Below are 21,989 nucleotides of genomic sequence, written 5' to 3'. Positions count from 1 at the left end.
ATGAGATGAGATCGGAGATCTGTTTTTCTCTCCATCTACTCTACTCCCTGTGTTACAAAAACATGTTTGCACAAGCAGTGTTCAATCCTGGTAGAGACACTAATATTAAAATGAGACATGATCAATTAAACGTGCCACAATATAAAACCAACAGCCAGGCCCATTAGTCATCAATAGATTTGAAATGTGGATAGCACAGGCAATATGTAGGCTAAATCCATTCCCATTGCCTAATACACTTACAATGGCATCCTCCTCCTGTGTCCTTCCCGTGTTCCATGAACATCATTGCTGAATTAATGGCCTTTGCTTTTTGATATTGTGATAAGTGTAATTGATCATGTTCATGAAAATGTGAAAGTGTGTCTCTTACCAGATTAAATCAGTCAGATAACCATGGCATTGATCCGACCAGTTCTATAAGGACAACAATTAATCCCGATGCTATACTGCAGATAGTTTTTTGGTCCATTTGCAGTAAGGAATCAATGTAATTAAAGGAGCGAGAAACCCCGCCTCTAATTTGTTTTATGGGATTTCAGAACATGAAAAGAAATCTGAAATGTAGGCGTGGTTATCTGCCGTTGTGGGGGGAGGGGGCGGGGAATTGCGTAAGCTGTCAGCTGTGGGCAGTTGTTGCTTTTCCATTTCGGAAACATTTTTTAAAACCAGTCATTGGAGGTGTAAAAAGTATAAAGATTCGGCAACTCCATGTTCTCTAACCAATTTAAATGTGCAGGTATTTTACAAACAAGCTGTCTGAGCTTTTATCCATGGACATACTTTCTCCAGCTTGTGACCACGGAACCAGTGAAGAATGGACGCTAGGCTATAGCTATTTGCTGTGTAGTGTGTGTGTGTGTGTGTGTGTGTGTGTGTGTGTGTGTGTGTGTGTGTGTGTGTGTGTGTGTGTGTGTGTGTGTGTGTGTGTGTGTGTGTCGTGACAGTGCGCGCACACACGCGACGTCCACGGGGTCGGTTCTCCATTCCGAAACCCCCCCATTTCGAAACCCCCCGTTTTCGAAACCCCCCGTTTTCGAAACCCCCCCTTTTCAAATTTTAATTTTCGGAAAGGTGGGGTTTCGGAATTGCAGTCGGGACCTCGCCATTCCGAAATTTTGAATTTGAGCAGATTATTCCACCAGCAGGGCTTAAGGTGAGCCAGAACGGCCGGACCCCCGTCAACACTAGGGCGTTGCACATAAAGAGTGCTGCTGCATTATATCCTATATTAATTATATTGACCTATAATTGCAACATGTCGATAATAAAGTGAATAATATGAATGCCATATAGGCCTATTAATTATATGGACGTATAATATGCATGACGCACTGTGCGTCCTGTGCGTCTGGGAACACATTGCCAAAGGGCACCAAAAAATAAAAAAAGAAGAAAAGGCCAAGCCGATCATCATCATAGATTCAGAGCCTAATAACTAATATATAGGCCTACCGGTATTTGCTCCGCCTAAATATAAACACGGAAATATTGCGTGATGCCTGATCAATGGTTGTTGTGATAATCGATTTGGGTGCACGGTGGTCGCCCGCAGTAAGTGCACCTGCAGGCTGGCTGTGCTGCTCCTCCTGCATTCATTATCATTATTCATTACTGTCTGAAAAGTCATCAAATAAACTGAATAAAGACTGTGAATTGTGAATAACCCTTTACCTACTGTCGCTGCCGGCCTGCCGCTGTGATGTGATGTGATGTGATGTGATGCATTTTGAAGGTCCATGAAGAAGTAATCCGTTATTTGGGGTGACGACAACCAGAATGCAGAATAGACTATCATTAGTTGTCTGAGAATGTGCCACAATGGTTTAAATTATTTAATGTAACTTTGAGAAGCGCAGAGCTGGTCAGAGTCCATTCAGACCAGCTGTGGGACTGCTGCGCTAATTGGGTTGACTTGACTCGTTGACCCTATAGGCCTACTTGCGCTATTCGGTTTATTATTGAAAAATGGAAATGCAATGACAGTTAATTCATTTATCTGTCTGTCAGTCAGACAGACAGACAGACAGACAGACAGACAGACAGACAGACAGACAGACAGACAGACAGACAGACAGACAGACAGACAGACAGACAGATAATTTTCCCATTGCACACGAGAACGTGAAGTCAGTCAGTTCAGCACCGCAGGCAGCCCCTCATCACAGACAGCGTGTTAAAAGTGGTTGCACTTACGTATATGAGACAGAAATGGGCCTCTAATATTTGACAATTTGGCCAATGTTTAATTTGTCATGTTAGAAATGTGCAGATACTACTGACGTAGACTTTGTTGGTTTGTTTACTGTTAAAATGGTGCATATTAAGTTAATCATCTGGGGACAAAATAATTTGGGTCCCAACCCACAGGTTGAGAACCACTGGTATAGCTCCCAGTTATCAATGGATCAATTAGCGCGGTCATTATTTGCTTTCAAGGAAAAACAAACAATAGATGTGTGAATTGCGCCGGTCATTAGCTCCTGCTGTGACATCAAACGAATATGGTCCACCAATTAAGGATCAAAGTGGTGATGTCTGGAGGTTTGTAGGTATGAGTGGAGTTTTTGGTGTGGGGATTCGACAAGAGATGACATCTGCTAATTAGACTACAGTCTCACAGCTGAAAAAGGGAACTGCCTGAACTTCATGACAACTAGGCCTATAACTACTTCCTAAACGTCAAGGATGTCCACAATTACAAGAGGGCGCTCCACTAATCACGTACAACCAATTTGACAGACACTAAAACGTCTCCAATTCGTTCTCCTGCACGCTACCACGAAAATGTGGAACTCCCCAGGCCTAGTTCAAAATTGGTCTGAAAAGCCACCTTCAGTTGGCTGTAACTCGAAACTTTAAAAAGACCAAACACATTTTACCTCCCCCTGTCCTTTGTAAATATCTTCTATTTATTGTATTTATTTTCATTTTTGTTATTGATACATCATACGTACATTGATAAGTACTGTGTTTTATCCGCCTGTCATATGTTGTTATATGAGATACACAGTGGTAGCCTACCTGTGTAAATTAGCTTACTAGGATCTCCTTTTAGTTGACCCTGTATCAGTGATTTACGTTGTCATGAAACTGTACTTTTTCATATGCAACCTTCTAATAAATTCTTCAATCAATCGATCAATCAAGGCTTACTCTGTTGCGCACCTTATATAATTTGACAGAAAGATGTGATAAACTGACTGATCACAGCCACAATGAACAATCATCTGGTCTGTATGTTTAATGTTTTTTTCGTCTGTGTATCCTGGAGTGAAAAGCCTATCTGCAGATTCAGCTCATAGCGCAGCAGCGCACGGCGGGGCACAGACTTTACCGATGCTGTGTGTGTGTGTGTGTGTGTGTGTGTGTGTGTGTTGGTAAATGTGGTTTAACGGGACAATTGGCCTGAATACACACCACACTAACAGGACATTTTGGATTAGCAGGACAGGACTGGTGTCCTGCTAATTCATGGACAATTCTGAAATAGCAGAAGTGTTTCTATTGGTCTAGAGAGCCCAAATCCACCTTTTTTTTTTGATGTCCTGTTAATACACATACACCCGACTTTTTTGTGTCTGAACAGCGCCCCCATAGGTTGTGTAATGCTACTGCATGTTCATACACAAGCTCATGAATATTCACACACAGTGTATGTTTTGAAGCACCTGATTGGCTGGGTGTCAGAGTCCTGTTAATGCACATACATGTTTTTATGAACATTTCAATGACATAGCATTTTGGGTGAATAACGTTAGTCATAAACACTCTTCAGGGGTCTGCCATTATAATAGCAACACCACAGGCCCCATGTGGCCCCCAGGGGCCCCTGGCTGCCATAAGCACACCGTTGCTCCGATCCACACTAAACTTGGCACACACACCGTTCAGGGGTCTGCCATTATAATAGCAACACCAAGGGCCCCATGTGGCCCCCAGGGGCCCCTGGCTGCCACAGGCACACCGTTGCTCTGATCCACACTAAACGTGATTGTACAAACACCGTTCTGGGGGTCTGCCATTATAATAGCAACACCACAGGCCCCACGTGGCCCCCAGGGGCCCCTGGCTGCCACAGGCATACCGTTGCTCCGATCCACACTAAACTTGGCACAAACACCGTTCAGGGGTCTACCATTATAATAGCAACACAAGGGGCCCAATGTGGCCCCCGGGTGCCCCTGGCTGACACAGGCACACCGTTGCTCCGATCCGCACTAAACTTGATTGCACAAACACCGTTCAGGGGTCGGCCATTATAATAGCAACACAAGGGGCCCAATGTGGCCCCCAGGGGCCCCTGGCTGCCACAGGCATACCATTGCTCCGATCCACACTAAACTTGATTGAACAAACACCGTTCAGGGGTCGGCCATTATAATAGCAACACAAGGGGCCCAATGTGGCTCCCAGGGGCCCCTGGCTGCCACAGGCACACCGTTGCTCCAATCCACACTAAACTTGGCATAAACACTGTTCAGGGGTCTACCATGTTGGTGGTTTGCCACACCATGGGCCTGCAACATGATTTGCATAACATACAGACAATGTTTCTTAATTATACAAATTTAACCAGATATTGCAATTGTTGTGTTGTTATTTTGTGTAATAATTAATCAAAACGTCCCAAAAAATCACGTTTATATTAATGTCCATTTTCCAAGTTTGCCAACATTTTAGCTCACTCCAAGGAGGCTATGCATATTTTACAAACCACTCATCCAATTGACTGTACATTTTGTGGTTCTTACATGTTTCTATTTTTTATTAATGAATTGCATTTGTTTTCTTAATGAAAATCTTGGCCGGATTTAAAAGGCATTTTTAGAATCGGCCCCAGGCCTAAATGGATTAATGCAGTGGTTCTCAACCTTTTCAGGACACAATCCCCTAAATTAATAATAATAGCAGATCTACATGCTCACGAGGATGTAGATTGGCTATTTTCACAATTTCTGCATAATATTTGTCAATTTGGCCAATGTTTAATTTAAACTGTCACTCTAGAGGTATTAGAAAGTACTTAAACTGTCACTTTAAAAATGTGTAGCTATACAAGTGATGACCATGGTAATCAAATGGCTATTTGCATAACAGGTTTACCAGGCAGGCAGTGAGTGGTGGGCTTGCACATACCCCCCTATTCATATGGATAGGCTACTTTAACACCTACTGTAGGTTTCCAGCGGTGACTGTATGTGCATTGTGCGTGTCTCAGGCTACCTGGCTCCATTACTGTGATAGATGAGATTTGTTCAAAGCAAACTTTTAGTTAGCACGCACACATCTAAAGGCGCTCGTGCATGTGACGTCAATAAATGACCGTCCGCCCTGAAAAGAAAACCCCAAAGCACCACTGGTAGCAGCTCTGCACAGTCATGTATGCTGATCAGCGTAGCTCCTATATACAGTATCACATGAACACATCATGACCATGACATCATGTACAGTACATATGAGTTTAAGTTAACTCCGACATACAGGAGTAGGCAGGCACCCAGGCACCATTTTTACCCTTGGGTAAAAATGCTAATTAAGTTCAAGCCTACAGATCATTTTGGTCACTTTATCATCTAATCAGGCTTTTATGAACACCCTGAACAGTTTTTAATATTTATATATTTGATGTAAATGTTATCTTTCCCCCCAGGCTCAGGGCCTCTCCACATACACACCCATTGTAACTTCAAACTTCATTAAAAACACACACTATTTTTTTCTGGTGACTCATACTACCCTCCTAATACGTGAGCAGGCCGTGTTTTCTCAATAACCCTTTTCATTTATTTTTAATAATTCTTTGGGAAAATTTGAAAAATTTAAATTATTACAAATAAATGAAAAATTGTATCGAAAAAAAACATGGCCTGGGTAGTATGAGTCCCCAGAAAAAAAATATAATGGAGTTTGAAGTTACAATGGGTGTGTGTGGGGAGAGGCCCTGAGCCTGGGGAGGCAGACCCATGCAAGGCAGAGTTTTTTTAAATGGAATATCCCTTTAAATCCCGATACTGATTCTAGAATTATTCCTCTACACAGTATTACACAGTATAGGCAAAATTCTTGTGTTACGAATTGTGTGTACATCTTGTAGATCAGTGACTTCACTAGCCTTCAGATACAGTATATGACACCAAAGTAGCTTACTACAATTCTAAGGTCAAATTATTCTAAATAAGCTTGTGACCTTGACCTTTTATCACTGAACTGTACTGTCTGTACTGTACTGTCTGTACTTTTACTGTACTGTAAAAACAGTGCAGTAAAAGTTTGTTTATCGGTGATGACACTGATTGACAAATTGTAGCATTCCCTGTGGGATCATAAAGCACCAAATAGAGTGTCTCGTTTGGCTTGAATAAAGCATAGCCTTATTAGCCTACTACCAAGGTTGTCCCGAATATGCCATTTCCTCATATGTGACACAATGTTACTATAGTCCGGCCAGTTTGTGCAGTATTTTGATGGAATCGCGCACTTTTTTGCCTGAAATGCTCGGACTACAATCAGTCTAACCTGCTTGATTCCTCCAGACTCAAATCTAATCCTCATCTCCTTGCTTGAGGGAGCAGGGATTTAAAGTTCCTTGAAGTACACAAGTTCCTTGAAGTACACAATAAAGAGGAGCTCAAGTGGGACACAACGCACGTGAGGATAAAGAATTTGCAACTATATTGCTTTTATCGCCTGAAGAGGTTCGGAGTCTAGGCTACTGCATCCTCAGGCTGGACTACAATAGCTCCATTGAGAGTGTTCTGTCACACCTGGATTCGCCCACGAGAATTATTAAAGTTATATCACTGGATTGATCCAGACAGACAAACAGTCTTTTAATTATATAAAAGAAAATAATGTGTGAATTAAATCAAACAAGCCACCTGTCCTGTTCTCTGATTGGCTGTAGCACGTCTCTACTCTCAGTGCTGTCACAACCCATGTTAGGCTTTTAGGTTATAGGACGGCAAAAGGATCATCTGGGCTAGCATGTTGCATTGTGAACCGGGCTTAAGAAATCTGTTATACAATCCGGGATGAGGTGCGTGTGTGCACGTGTGCGTGGGTGCATCCAGCAGTGGTAGGTCACGTCAGACAGTGGGTAGGTAGGAGTCTATGGCATCTCAGTGATGTCATGATGACTCAGACATGCAACAAATCGGTCATATATCTGCACAAAAAGGGGTAAATTGCCCCCATTGATTACGGAAGGGTACTTTAGAAATCTGAAGATACCCTTACACTTAAACCTTATGCTGTATGTTTACTGTTCAGAGAGAAAGCAATGGTGCACAGTCATTTAGATAATCATCTGGGGACCCCCTCCCCAAAATAATTCCCTGACCCAGAGGTTGAGAACCACTGCTTTAACTAACCAGAACAAAAAAAATAAGCCATGTGCATAGATTACACAGATTATGAGTTCCATTTGGTTCCATTTGTATATAGTCACTAGTAAGACTACCCTAAGCATAAAGTAACACGTAGGATTTACTTTCACACATATTCACAGTATTTAAAGCCTTGCCTTGTACAGACTGCATACAAACAAACCAACTGACTGTGGGGGGAGGGGCAGCATCTCACTTTTTGAGTGAGTGCAGTGAGGGAGATGGGGGATGGGGGATGGGCAGGCAGCACAGGTGAATTTGATCAGTGGCTGATTGCATTGCAAGCTAGTAATCAGCAAGTGGGCTACAGTGGAAAGAAAGAGTGAAAGGGTTTCCCTGCACAAGGTGAAATCTTTGAAAAGAGTGGAGGAGAGCTTAACTCAAATTGGTTAACAATCGGCAGACAAACAGGCAGGCAGGCAGGCAGATAGACAGACAGACAGACAGACAGACAGACAGACAGACAGACAGACAGACAGACAGACAGACAGACAGACAGACAGACAGACAGATAATGTTAATTTAACCTTGCATCATGAGACTTAGTGTTCATTTGGTTCCATTTGTACTGTCAGAGCAGTGTAGATGTTGTTGACTAAAACTATGACGAAAAGTATTTGTCGATTGCATTTCTTTCACTGACAAAAACTAAATAAAAACTAAGCTGTGATGACTAAAACTAAGACTAATTATATTGACAATTTCGTCAACAAAATCAAAACTAGACTAAAACGTTAGGGAGGGACTAGTGGAGTAGAGAGTCATTTTATGTTTGGTTGTTCTCAAGTGTTGCGTGCTGAAAATAGCAGATCTACAAGCTCACAACGTGTCGCACAACGCGTTGTGAGCTTGTAGATCTGCTATTTTCAGCACACAACCAAGTGTAAAATCACTCATTACGATGCCATCAAGGCCTGCCAAAATACATTTTAGTTGACTAAATGAACTGTAGATTTAGTCGCCTAAAAATGTATGATATTTAGTCGACTAAAATTAGACTAAAACTAAAACTCTTCAGGTCACTAAATTATGACTAAAATTAAATGACATTTTATTCAAAACTAAATCAAAATTTGTTGTCAAAAACAACAGTGTCAGAGTCCCTGGGCCTGAACAGTGGTTCTCAAAGTGGATTCCAACCTGGAATTCACTTTGAGAACCACTGTGTGAACAGAATATGAACATTTTTACATAACAGCATGGTAGCAATATCAGAATAATGATAGTTGACAAAGTAACCATCTTGGTGGTGCCGGTGGTGATAACATTAATATCCAAAGAAAACATTTGCCTTGTCATGGCATGTTCGGGGACATCATGAGCATTTAGCAATACAAAAGATTTGCATTCATTCAACCTTTATTTAATTTCTCGAAAAGATCAATTGAGGGAGATCCTCATTTACTACTTTATTGAAAATAGATGTTTTGATTTATGTAAATGTGGGGGTTTCTGGACTAACGCTGGTATTAAACATAATTCTGGAAAAAGTAGCCTATTTATACATTTGCAGGCAACTGAATAATGGGGATGCAGTAACGCACTGTAGCTTATGAGATACTGCAAATCAATTATCAAATTATAATTGCCATAATTATTCCTTGCAGCTACAAAAATGATGTCATACAACATGTAACTCAACATTAAAGTAGGGCTGGGTGATAAATCTCAGACCTGACTTTCTTTTTTTTTAAGATTAGTTTTTTGGGCTTTTTATGCCTTTATTTGTTAGGATAGTAGACAGACAGGAAATGGGGAGAGAGATGGGGAATGACATGTGGCAAAGGTCGTCCGGATCAGGAATCGAACCGGCGACCTGCATACCTAGACTTGTGGATCTGCTATATTTTAAAGATTCACTTAATTTTTCTTCCTGTGCATTTACCCGCTGGAAAAAACAATGTCATTGCTTAATTGCAGTGCACTTAAAACTGACCCAAAAACAACAAATGTATCGATAATTTATACCTACAATCGACAGGCTGCAGTCTAAGGCAGATTTTGGTTTCGGAAAATGATTTGAAAAATGCTCTCTTCAAATGTTCTGGGTAGCTATAATCACTGTAGCAGGTCCCCCAGCAGCAACGTTTCACCATGGCCGTAATAATGTAATATAAATGTTTTTGATATTAATTTGCCTATATACCAGTAAGACTCCCTAATCGGGTCACATTTATGATCGGCTACTTTTGACTATTTTCCCATATTTTTTTCCCAGGGGGTCCGTGGGGAGCCCTGGCGGTGGCTGGGCCCCTGGGTACCCCCTGGGTGCTGGCCCCGTCTCTCCCGGTCGATGGGGGGCCAAGGTACGGGCTTTTTAGCGGGTTATGGGAGCCAACTTTGGGTGGAAGTGTTTTGCTACGCTGTCGTCCAATCCTCACAGTTAGGGAGAGGGCTTTGCGACAGATCAATCATGCAGTAATCATGCAGATCTACAAGCTCGCAGCACGAAGCATTGTGAGCTTGTAGATCGTCTATTTTTTGGCAAAGAGATTTGGTAGAGAGTGAAAAACTACTGTATCAAGTACATATATTATGTACCTTTTACCAATTATAGAGGGTTTAAATAGTACTGGATATGCAGCTCGGCAAATAAAAGGTGAATTGATCCCAGTGTATGACAGAGGATGATATCACGATAAATTAAATCTCCACAATATGATTATTGTGAGTGTTTTTTATCACGATAAACGATAATATCGTATATTGTCCCATCCCTACGGTCTGAGGTGCTTTGGCGGTCTTCCCCGAATTTTGTCTGATTACAGCGGGGCAGGGCTACATTCCTGTGTCCTACAAAAAATAAATGTTGAACCTTGTTCATGATTGGTGTGTTTTTCAGCTATAGTTTTTGGTCTTATAACCCTTCCAGTAAATCTCTTATGAAAATCTCTAAAGAAGTCAAGAATAACAGACGAGCTGTAAAGTTAACTTCACAAAGCTTAAGTCTATTGACCCCTCAGTCATGACATTTTCAATGTCCCCCTTCGACCAAGATGGATGAAAATGCTAGTTTGTTCACTGCAGAACTTTATTAACAGTAGCTCAACATTGAAGATGTTGAAATCACATCTCTCAGCCTGTTCTCAGGCCTGCTAAGTCACACACAGTAGTCATATTGCATTGAATTGTAGTTTACCATCTCAGTGGCACCAACAACACTTAGTTAGTGAGCTTTGTATCGATGTCATTCCAGTCCTGCATGTTTACTGGCTTATATTCCACTTGTATGGTTGATCCTGAGGGCAAGTCAGGTGTTGAAACAGTAACACACCACTGTAGGCAAGAGACATTGACCGAAGTGCTGTACATGGTGCATAAATGACAAACAGGCCTACCAGTAAGACTCCCTAATCGGGAGATAAGCGACCGTCAGGTCACATGTATACACAAAGACGGATGTAACTGGCATTGGTTCCTAGTTGTGTGGACAATGTATAGTTTTGGTTGGCTCAGAGAATGTGGGGTGTACCGATTTTCGTGATTTTAGGGCAAAATTTGTAGGAGCAGTGTCAAAAAATGTGTTTGAAAAAATCAGCCTGATGGGGGCGCTATATGGGACAGATCCATGTTGATGACATGAGTGTAGACATACTGTGTAGCGATTTGCGCAGGAAAATTAAGGAACATTAAAAGCCAGCGAAAAAACAAATGTGTCTTAGGAAGAGATTTAAAAACATCAATAGAATGCCTTGTTTGTGTTTAGCTATGTCACATTTAATCACATTTGACCCTTAAATACCCTGCAGTGACATATTTTCATGTGTTTAATTGCAGCTGTCCTGTTAATGTAGTTAGTCCTGTTAATTCACATGGGCGGAGCTTAGAACCTAATTATCTAATGTCCTCCTAATGTAGGATTTTGTCAGATTGTTAAAACTTGAGTTGTGTTGAGTTTATTCAACTTTTGAAGTGAAATATGTGTTCTATGGCTCAAAATAGATTTTTTGACATGCTCCACATATTAGTAAAGCAAGTGGAAAGTGGTGTCCTGCTAATGTTGTAAACCGCAGGTTTGAGCTAAAGGGTCCTGCTAAACCACATCTACCAGTATGTGTGTGTGTGTGTGTGTGTGTGTGTGTGTGTGTGTGTGTGTGTGTGTGTGTGTGTGTGTGTGTGTGTGTGTGTGTGTAAAAGGAAAGTGCCACTGGAGTGAGGAGAAATATTGTATGCTATAGGCTATGCCTAAAATAGAATATTGCAGGCCAAATCGTGGCAAATGGAGACGTTTTACGCGCGGCGAAAGCCTGGTGATGCGAGGTTACGCGCGGAGCGGGCTGCGAGGAGAGAGTGATAGAACAGAGAGGGAGGGCAAGAGGAGAGACAGACAGGGAGAGAGGAGAGATAGAGAGAGACGTTGAATATACATTCATATCTTGCTAAACTAAGTATAGGCTCTATATGATTTGTCTGGTTTATTGCAGGGTTTATCGCCGCTGGTTTTATTTTTTGATCGCCCGTTTCCGACCGAGATAAGCGCCGCATTTTTGCTGGGGTGCACTGTTGATTTGTAGACCTATACATTTGAAAACTTGAATTGGGACATTGTGCATGAGTAGGCCTATACCGTTGTTATACTTACATTTTTATGTTAATAATCATTCATAATTCCATTGTTTTATTTGCCTTTTTTTGCCGTGGAGTAAATCTCATGTCTACTTTGAAATAAATATACAAGTTCAGCTGTGAAAGATCACATTTTAAGCCTGGGCTTTGTTTAATTTGGCTTCTAATTTAGTGTGTAGACAAAACAATAAGTTAAGATAATACAATGTATAAAAAGCATACAAGTAAAGTGTCCCGTCTCACAGCTGTGCGTGTTGAGCGCAACTACAGCTCTGGGATGAAAGCTGCTGTTGGATGTTTTAAAAGGTGTGCGTTTAACTGTAAATTCTATCTGGCATCATAACTTAGTTTCGAATACCGTTATGTGGTAGATGTGCGCACATTGTGTGTTGGGTCACAGGGGACGGGGACGGTGGGAGAGAATTATAAATGAGTATAACAGACATTCATTGAGAATTATAGATCAGAAAAGGCCTTCTGAATGTTGATGGGTTTTTGGAGAGCTGTCCAAGAGCCCCAAATTACGCATGAACGAGAAGTAAGCTGCGTTTCAGAGAGAGAGAGAGAGAGAGAGAGAGAGAGAGAGAGAGAGAGAGGCCGCCGCTGCAATCCATTTTGTGCCCGACTGCGCACTTTTTCTATGCACCACCCACATATCAAATTAATTAAATTGATCTGGCATCACGCATGCTTGCTTGCATGCAGTGATTATTTTTAGGCGGCGAAAATATGAGTTATTATGATGATCATGATTCTTTTTTCTTTTTCTCTCATTATTTGGTGCACTTTGGCAGCGAAAGTGCGTGCGCGTAGAGAGAGAGAGAGAGAGAGAGAGAGAGAGAGAGAGAGAGAGAGAGTTATAGGCTATTCGGAATGGAGGGGTGCTATAGAAAAATAAATAACACCGCCATTTCGAATAATAAAGTCAATGTTCGAAAAGGCGGTGCTGTTTCCTTTCGGAATGGCGGGTCTTATATAACATTTGGACACACCGCCATTTCGAAGAATGGAATTCAATGGTCGGAATAGCGAGATTTCGGAAAGGCAACGTGCACCCATTTGAATCATCATCCCCGGATCGCAGTCCGTCACTGGTACCGGGAACATTAGAAGACTCAGGGCTGGGGCTGGCGCGTGCGGCCGCTGCGGCGGTGCCACCTAAAGAAGATGTCAATTTTGGATACGATTCCAATTTGTTTGCCCTTTCTTCCTTCTTCCTCTTGTTTTGCGCCCCACTTGCTCTCTTTCTGTTCATTTTCTTTTGTTGTTGTCTACTTGTCTTCCCTCCTGACAGTGCTGACACATGGGTTGATGGGTAATTAGTAGAAATGTATTTTACCTGAGAGGCGCACAGCATACGGGGCCGCCGAAAGTGGCTCGGCTCGGCACCCCTGGGCAACTGACCACAATGACCAGCGTATCCGCCGGACGCATTTTCTATGATTAATGGTCAGACGTCGATTCGGGTCGAACATATTGATATACGTAGCCTACCTATGACATGCATCACACACTCTCTCTGATCATGCGCGCAGAGCACAACTCCTTGTGTGTGTGGCACTGTGTGTGTGCTCGCGTTAATGCTGCAGGCACGGAGACATAACTCTAAGCACAGAGCATGTCCCAAACGCTGAGGTAAACATGTTGTTGTGCTGAAGCGAGCTCGTAGCTTGTAGTTCTCGAAGCATTCCCAGTTCGATCCCGGGCTCCCCCAGAGTTAGTGTTGAAGAGTCCTTGAGCAAGACTCTGAACCCATAGTTGCTCCTGATGAGCAGGTTGGTGCCTTGCATTGTTTCCTCTGCCATCGGTCATCGGTGTATGAATGTGTGTGAATGCGTGAATGTAATGAATGTGTGTGTGAATGGGTGAATGTAATGAATGTGTGTGTGTGAATGGGTGAATGTAATGAATGTGTGTGTGTGTGTGTGTGTGTGTGTGTGTGTGTGTGTGTGTGTGTGTGTGTGTGTGTGTGTGTGTGTGTGTGTGTGTGTGTGTGTGTGTGTGTGTGAAATTGGCTGAATGAAATGAATTTGTGTGTGTGTGCGTGTGTGTGTGTGTGTGTGTGTGTGTGTGTGTGTGTGTGTGTGTGTGTGTGTGTGTGTGTGAATGTAATGCACAATCTCTGTAAAGCGCCTTGGATGAAGGCGCTATATACTGTAAATGCACCATTTAACAATTTGTTGGTGCCGTGTTCCCCACTACTGTCCCTTGGATTGGAAGTTTATTTTGTGGCGGTTGTCGGTTGTGTGCAGGTTTAGTGTGCTGGGCAAGCTTCACACGCACACATACACATCACCAAAGTAAATCTGTTTATACTTCGTTGACACGGTGTGTTCCGTGCTCAACTGGCTGATCTACAAGCTCACAACGCCTCGCATTAACAACAAGCCTGGTCATTGTTAACACATTGGACACCATCTAACTCAAATTATTATGGATATGCAGTGTTACCATTCATTTACACTTTATATTGAAGAGCCCCGGAAGCTTTGTGCGTGTGCACGTGTGTGTACCCTGACAATTTCAGGAAGGAGTTTAGTTTGTTTACAAACGGTCGCAAAACTAAAATCCTAACCACGGCCGACCATCACAGTCCAGTGTATGGTTGAAAAAGAGCGTATTTCGCCCTCCTAGGCGTTATTTTCAACTTATTCAGAGATACAGCCGTTTTATGTTAGAAGAAGGAATCAATGAATAATGGATTTTTTTTTCAGTGATGTTCAAGGAAAATGTAAATATTTCTTATTTAATAAACACATTTTGCTGTTTTTAAAAAAAACATCTTCTCAAAAACTAATTGTTGTATAGGTTTCTACCTGACAAGTAATGGGAGTTCTTAAAGCACCCGAAATTACAGTTTTTGACATGTTCAGCCCAGAATAGCTTCATTGTCCATTTGGTGGTGCTCTACCTTACAACATTTCTATCTAGATAAAATATCTCTTAGTTAACTTCATTGACAGTGAATGTGGTCTAATCTGTTTGATTGTACATTTAATCTTTACAGACTTGCTGGCTGTGACCTCAAAAAGACAGACTGTGAAGGTGTGGCTTCAGCTCTCAGCTCTAATCCTTCACACCTAACAGAGCTGGACCTCAGTGGGACCAAACTGGACCATTCATCCATGGAGCTGATCTCTGCTGGATTAAAGAGTCCACATTGTAGACTGCAGATCCTAAGGTCAGACTAATGTACCACCATTATTTGTATTAGTTTAGTTTGATTATTTATTATCTGATTAAAACATAAGATGTGTATGTGCCACGGGCGGAATATATAATATTATACATTTGTGGGGACGGGCGGTGAACGACTAAACACGGGCGGGTAACATTTTATTGTGAAAATCAGACAACTGTTTCTGCCTGAACAGCGTCACTGGAGCGCACACATTGAGCAGCAGGACAGAACCACGGCATGCATACAGCAGTGTTTCTGCCTAAACAACATGGAGCACACACAGTCAGTGGGCAGCAGGAGTCAGGACACACACAACACACAGAGACACAACCACAGCACGCACTAGCACCATAGCCCATGTTCTCATCATACAGGTTGTTTAAAAGGCTATCTAAAAGAATTAAGAGTGGCAGCCGACTTGGCGTTTATGTAAATACACTGTATATTGCGTCGCAAACACTGAGGATGGCGTGCAGGGACGATCGAGTGCGATGCAATTTGGAAGCACACACGGCTGTAGGCTATTTACTTAACTGCATGTAAACACGGGTAGCAGGGTTGGACGACAGGTCAATTTTTTGATGGGCGGGCGGATCTGGCAAGAATGTTCAGGCCAGAATAGGGTCAAGGTCCATTTGGTGAATGGACCATGGACCACAAAAAGCAAGCAAGGCAGTGACTATCTCTCCTCTGCTCCATTCAGCACCGGGGACAACGCCCCGCCCCACACACACACACACACACACACACACACACACACACACACACACACACACACACACACACACTCCAAATCGCGAGCTATTTCGTGCTCGATAGCTATTTCTACTAGTCCACTGAGATGGTCTTGAGACATGCTTGATCTCTCATCTCAATTTGGAAAAGCTTCTCTCAGCAGAGGCCACGGTTACTGGCATAGTCAACAAAATGCGCAGAACAACACTAAGGTTTGGATACATGTCCAAGACGCTTTTCTCGTAAATGTAACACAACATGCCAAATGGAGATTTAGGCTTGTTTTGGGGATAGCTGTTGGCAATTAGTCTTATCTCAAGGCACATGTCCTGAGCATCAATGTCCCCCATTTCCTCAGCAAAACGTTTACACCTCTCAGGCAGTGTGCCGTCTTCAATCGCTGTCCACATGTCCGCGGTGCTGAAGAGGGATCCATAGAAATCATTGAATATCTCTAGCTGTGAAAATCACTCTCTGATGCTGGACAGAGCCTTGACAATCAGGGGGAGAAATATATCAAGCTTGTAGTTTTCTTCAGGTGTAATTGGTGGGCGATCATCTTTACCCTCATAATCAAATAGAGCTGTTTTTTTTTCTCTGTCGCTGTTCTGGGAATCGAGTGGTTTTTCTACTGTGGCCTTTTCAGACGCTTGTGTGTCTGTACGCGCATCCATGAACCCGTTCTCTCTAAAGTCCTGGAGAAATAGTATGACAGCACGGATTTCGTTTAGGAGGGCTTCCATGCTGACTGTGGGACTCTGTAGTTGTTTGCTCACTTTATTTATTTGAAACAAAATGTCATGACACACCACAACGCTCACGATAAATGGCCCCGTTATTATTTCTTTTGAAGGGCTTTTGGCCTCTGTTGCTGTTACACCATCTTTGTGCTGGAGTGCATAGTCCTCCAGCGCTCCCAGTGCTATGTGAACCTCTTCGGGAGCGTGTCGCTGTTACTACATGTCATCTTTTCGACACCCGACTCTAACCCTTGCCCTAACCCTAACCTCCGTGGAGTGAGTCGCTAATCCTCCGGTTTAAATGATGGTCGTTAGAAAGAGCGCGATTTTGCCAACCTCTTGTAGGTGGTAACGCAACACCTTTACGCTCTCTATATGTGATTCCCAGCAGGTGTCTGTGAGGGCTTTTACAGTCAGCCCAGAATCATTTTTGCACTCCCTGATTCTTGGCTTTCATGTTACTCCCGTTATCATAACTTTGGCCCCTGCAGTCAGTCACTCACTGATGTCGAGACCCAGTTTTTCCCAGTGAACTCACATTGAATAAATACAGTGAAATGTTCAGCAATAGAAACAACAGCAGGCTTTTCTTCTGTTTTTGGGACACAATTCACAACGCACAAAATGACTGACATCTGTTCAATATGGCTGGTGTCGGGTGTACAGAATCACTGAATAATATTTAGCGTTGTGCAACTTTTCACAGATGGACTGGAGAACCATCGCTCCTATCCTCACAATCACAATGTCCTCACAATGTCACGTCTCTCGATTCTTCGCAAGTGCTCGCTCATTACTGGGTCGTGTTTAGCCATCAGCTCCACCTGTCCTAAAGAATGACCATTGGAGTGCTTGTACAGTTTGTCTGATGTCCCATTAAAGGCCATGTTGCGTTCAGCTAAAGGGCAGATGATGGAGATAATTCTGCACAGCACTTCTCTCCAGTATTTTTTTTCTCTTTGATCCATGTGTTGCCAGTCCACAGTCTTCATAGTAGCCATGCCATGAGCGTGTGCCACGCTTCCATACAACAGGTGTGTGCTTTTGATTGCTCGTGAGCTTTTAGAATATCCCGACATGTTTCCATCCATCATATCCCTCATAGTCCTACAGCAAGTCCTCAAAAAAGGCCTTAGTTTTTGAGATACCCCTACCCGAGTTAGAACAAAACACAACAATGTTTTTTCTTATCTTTAGGGTGTCCCATAAATGAAATGGATTGTTGTGAAATAATTTCTTTGGGGGAAATTCGTTTTTTGGCTATTCTTTAGACTTAACCCAATCTCTTTAAAAGGCAAATCCGAATAGGGTAAAGCTGACAAAAAAGCCTATAACTTGAGAATGCTCACTCTTATCGTCATAAAATCTGCTGAGAAGTGAACCAGGTGTCTACCCTACATCAACAAAGAGTCAGAATGCAATTTATCTAAAGAAATACTGATATATTGTCCTTTAAACATACCTTTAGTTTAGGCGGAAATTGTACTTTTGTGGTGAGGACTCCTTTACTTTCTGTCATTGACAAGAAAAACACATATTTATGTAAAATAAGCTGTTACTGCATTGCCTAAGATGCTACTAAACAATAACCAGTGGTTGTGTGGAGATAGCTAGTACAGTTTTATTGCAAATCAGATTTCTTTAGACATACCCCTCCCCTGAAAAAGACAAACTGAATCCGAATAGGAGTTAGGTGACACACTGGTCATCATTTTTGGGGAGGGAAAGTCAAGGTGGCTGAACTGTACCACATCACCAAACTGTCAGAATACCAGTAAGACTCCCTAATCGGGAGATAAGCGACCGTCAGGTCGCATGTATACACAAATTGCCATTGGTTGCTGGGTAAATCAGGGGCGGAGGTTGTGATTTGTATCTGTAGGAGCAGTGTTTAAAAATGCGTTTTGCAAAAGTCGGCCTGATGGTGGCGCTAGCAGAGGGCCATGGGAGAAATCAGGGGCGGAGGTTGTGATTTGCCATTCAAGTTGCATGATTTTAGGGCAAAATCTGTAGGAGCAGTGTCCATAAATGTGTTTTCTTTATGGGGTAGGGATGGCGGAGATATGAGTAGGGCAAAAGTGTGACGTGATGTGTGACGGACAGACTGGCAAGACAGACAGACAGCCAGCCGGTGGAAGTTTTGATAGTAACTGAAAAATGAATAACCCACTACAGTATAATGCAGTGTATCTAAAACTACTAGAACAAGGCCTATATGGCATAAATGTCATTATTTTGTAGGTAATTCTGAATGGGAGTTGGGTGACATAATAACAGGGCATAAGTTAACGATGGTCATCATTTTAGGGGAAGGAAAGGTGGCTGTACTGTACCACATCACCAAACTATCAATATGAATAAGACAATAATGTAGTTTATCTAAAACGATTAGATCGATCAAAACAGCAATGTCTTTTTTTCCTATACCGAGTCTCCCATTCATTAATTGTGGAAAATTAATTGTGGAAATGTATTTTAAGGCAAACGTGGTTAAATGATAAAGTTGTGCACTCATACATTCAAGTAGAAAGATATCTTTCTGGAGGGTGCCAGGGCATCATAATGCTGTCTGGCTTTTCAAGACACTGTCTGATGCTGCTCAAACTGTGTATGTGACTAGTCACATGGCAAGTGCACACGTAGGCTACCAATTCAATTCAATAACCTTGCTCTTTGCATGTTCACTCTCCACACCAGATTGGTCAAGACTAAGGAGGGCATGATTGGTTCTGTAGTAGTCGGTGTGCATGTGTGCCAGAGTCAAGCAGAACTCTGTAATCCCAAAGAACAGGATATAACATAATGTGGGTCAGACTTGGTTATGGAGCATGATGGTTACTGGCACAAAGGACTGACAAAATAATGTTGTGCTGACCCTGGGAGGATCACTCTCAGGGCTAACTCTCACTATACTATGTAGCTCTCCACCAGGGCTCTGTAATCCTCCACATTGTCATCCATGAAGTTGAGAGGGTGGGCAGAAAAGGGGACAATATGGTTTCTTGGGGAGCACCAGTGTTGGTGACAGTCTGCAACCAAACCTAGATCCACTTGCATCACTGACAGCTTCAGGACCATCTGCTGTGGATGTATGGTATTGAAGATGGTGATGAAGTCAAAGATCATGACTCTCACAGTGTTACATGACCTCAGGTGTGTACAGGTACTGTGGAACAGGTTGATATTAGCATCTCCCACACCAGTGTTTTCCTAGTATGAAAACTGGGTCCAGGGAGTCACTCACCATGAGATGCAGGAACAGAATCTCAAAGACCTTCTTGACGAGTGATGTCAGAACAATTTACTGTGTGTTAAATTGTCATTGGTAGAAAAAGTCTCTCAAATCTCCAAAGTGATACTGAGGGGTAGGGTGGTGATGTTGAGCTGCCTCCAGGTGTAGGAGACTGGCTCTGCACAAGAGCAGTATCCTGGGAAAGGTTTAGGACATAGGTGGAAGAGAGGTGCGGATGGGTGAACTGGTGCTCGAGCAGGGGTGGGTCTGGGAAAGTGAAATTGTAGAATTCCTTGGCTGCCACCAGAGCTTTTTTTTTTACTTCAATATGGACAGCCAAGAACCTGTCTATTATTGTTATTTATTTTTGTTAATTATTATTAGCCTATACCTTTATTAATTTGTCATATCAAGACACGCTTAACTTGGATTTCTGTAGGAGATACTGTTCAGCCACCTGGACTTTCCCTCCCCAAAAATGATGACCACCATTGACTTATGCACCCAACTCCCATTCAGAATGACTTAATTTGTCTTTTTCAGGGGAGGGGTATGTCTAAAGAAATCAGATTTGCAATAAAACTGTACTAGCTATCTCCACACAACCACTGGTTATTGTTTAGTAGCATCTTAGGCAATGCAGTACAGCTTATTCGACATAAATATGTGTTTTTCTTGTCAATGACAGAAAGTAAAGGAGTCCTCACCACAAAAGTACAATTTCCGCCTAAACTAAAGGTTTGTTTAAAGGACAAAATTTCAGTATTTCTTTAGATAAATTGCATTCTGACTCTTTGTTGATGTAGGGTAGACACCTGGTTCACTTCTCAGCAGATTGTATGAAAAAACTAATTTCCTCAAAAAATAAAATTTCACAACAATCCATTTCATTAATGGGACACCCTAAAGATAAGAAAAAACATTGTTGTGTTTTGTTCTAACTCGGGTAGGGGTATCTCAAAATCTGAGGGCCTCTGCTGCTATACTATCATTTGACAGACTGATGTCACGTTTCCCGAAGATCAAGCAACAAAAACAGAAAACCCTATCCTCAGATTTATAATCAATGGTGTCTGACTATACCTTCTTCATTATAGTCAATGGTGTCTGACTATACCTTCTTCATTATAGTCAATGGTGTCTGACTATACCTATTTCATTATAGTCAATGGTGAATGACTTAACCTTCTTCATTATAGTCAATGGTGTCTGCCTGGCCACTAGGCTGACTATACCTTCTTCATTAAATACCTTGTCCTTAGTAAAGAAGCGAACTGGGGATTGTTGTGTTGCCAGATTTGTCCAAAGAAACAAGCAGCCAGGTCTATGAAAATAAGCCCAAAAGAAGCAACTAGGCTCAGTGTTACTACTTTACATTGGCTATTTGAAAATAGCAGATCAGCAAGCTCACAATGTGTGACATCACAACACGTTGTGAGCTTGTAGATATGCTATTTTCAAAAATATTGGGTAAAAAAGTTCAATATTTTTTAAACATTTTAACAACCTAAATCTTGTATGGGGGTCCCTGGCACCACATATTTCCAAATGGGGGTCTGCGACATATACATATTTTTGGAGTAAATGTAATAGGTATTTTCTTTCACAGAAAAATGTGGTGAAAAAAGTAGGCTACTCCGATTTTTTACTCAGTAAAAGTATCAATAGTTACTGAATTATAGAAATACTCTGTTACAAGTAAAAGTCTGGAATTCAAAATTTACTTGAGTAAAAGTACGAAAGTATTGGCATCAAAATGTACCAAAAGTAAAAGTACAAAGTGTTTGAACATAGCAGATCTACAAGCTCACAACGTGTTGCGATGCGTTGTGAGCAATTATCCAAGGTATAAAATAAGGCTAAAGTGGTTAAGTTGTTTACAATGTATGTTTTATAATATTATAATGTATATCTGCAAAGTAACAAGTAACTAAAGTGTTCAAATAAATGCAGTGGAGTAAAAGTACAGTATTTGGATCCAAGATGTAGTGGAGTAGAAGTAAAAATATTAGAAATTCTGGCCTGTCTCAGGAAAAAGTGATAACTACCTCCACAAGAACATGGGCTAATGCAATTCATGCAGCAGTGAAGAACATCTATTATACTTTGTTTATATGCATGCTGTGTGTGTGTGTGTGTGTGTGTGT

At 41.9% G+C, this 21,989-nt stretch overlaps 1 protein-coding gene across 1 annotated transcript in view; it reads left to right on the top strand.

The window, feature by feature from the left end:
* The window catches only part of LOC308298162 (protein NLRC3-like), a gene marked incomplete at both ends in the record, with an annotated part of 97,391 nt that extends 81,083 nt beyond the window's left edge, over positions 1-16,308 (top strand). Inside the window, 2 exons of the mRNA XM_080741718.1 lie at positions 14,962-15,107; positions 16,250-16,308. Of these exons, the coding sequence (XP_080597844.1) occupies positions 14,962-15,107; positions 16,250-16,308 (205 nt within the window). The remainder of the gene's footprint in view (positions 1-14,961; positions 15,108-16,249) is intronic.
* Between the last annotated feature and the right edge of the window lie 5,681 nt (positions 16,309-21,989).

Source organism: Nannobrachium achirus (assembly GCF_963921795.1).
Source record: "Nannobrachium achirus genome assembly, chromosome: 14".
NCBI lineage: Eukaryota > Metazoa > Chordata > Actinopteri > Myctophiformes > Myctophidae > Nannobrachium > Nannobrachium achirus.
Note: the sequence above shows the minus strand (reverse complement) of the source record. Positions and strands in the feature narration are given on the sequence as shown.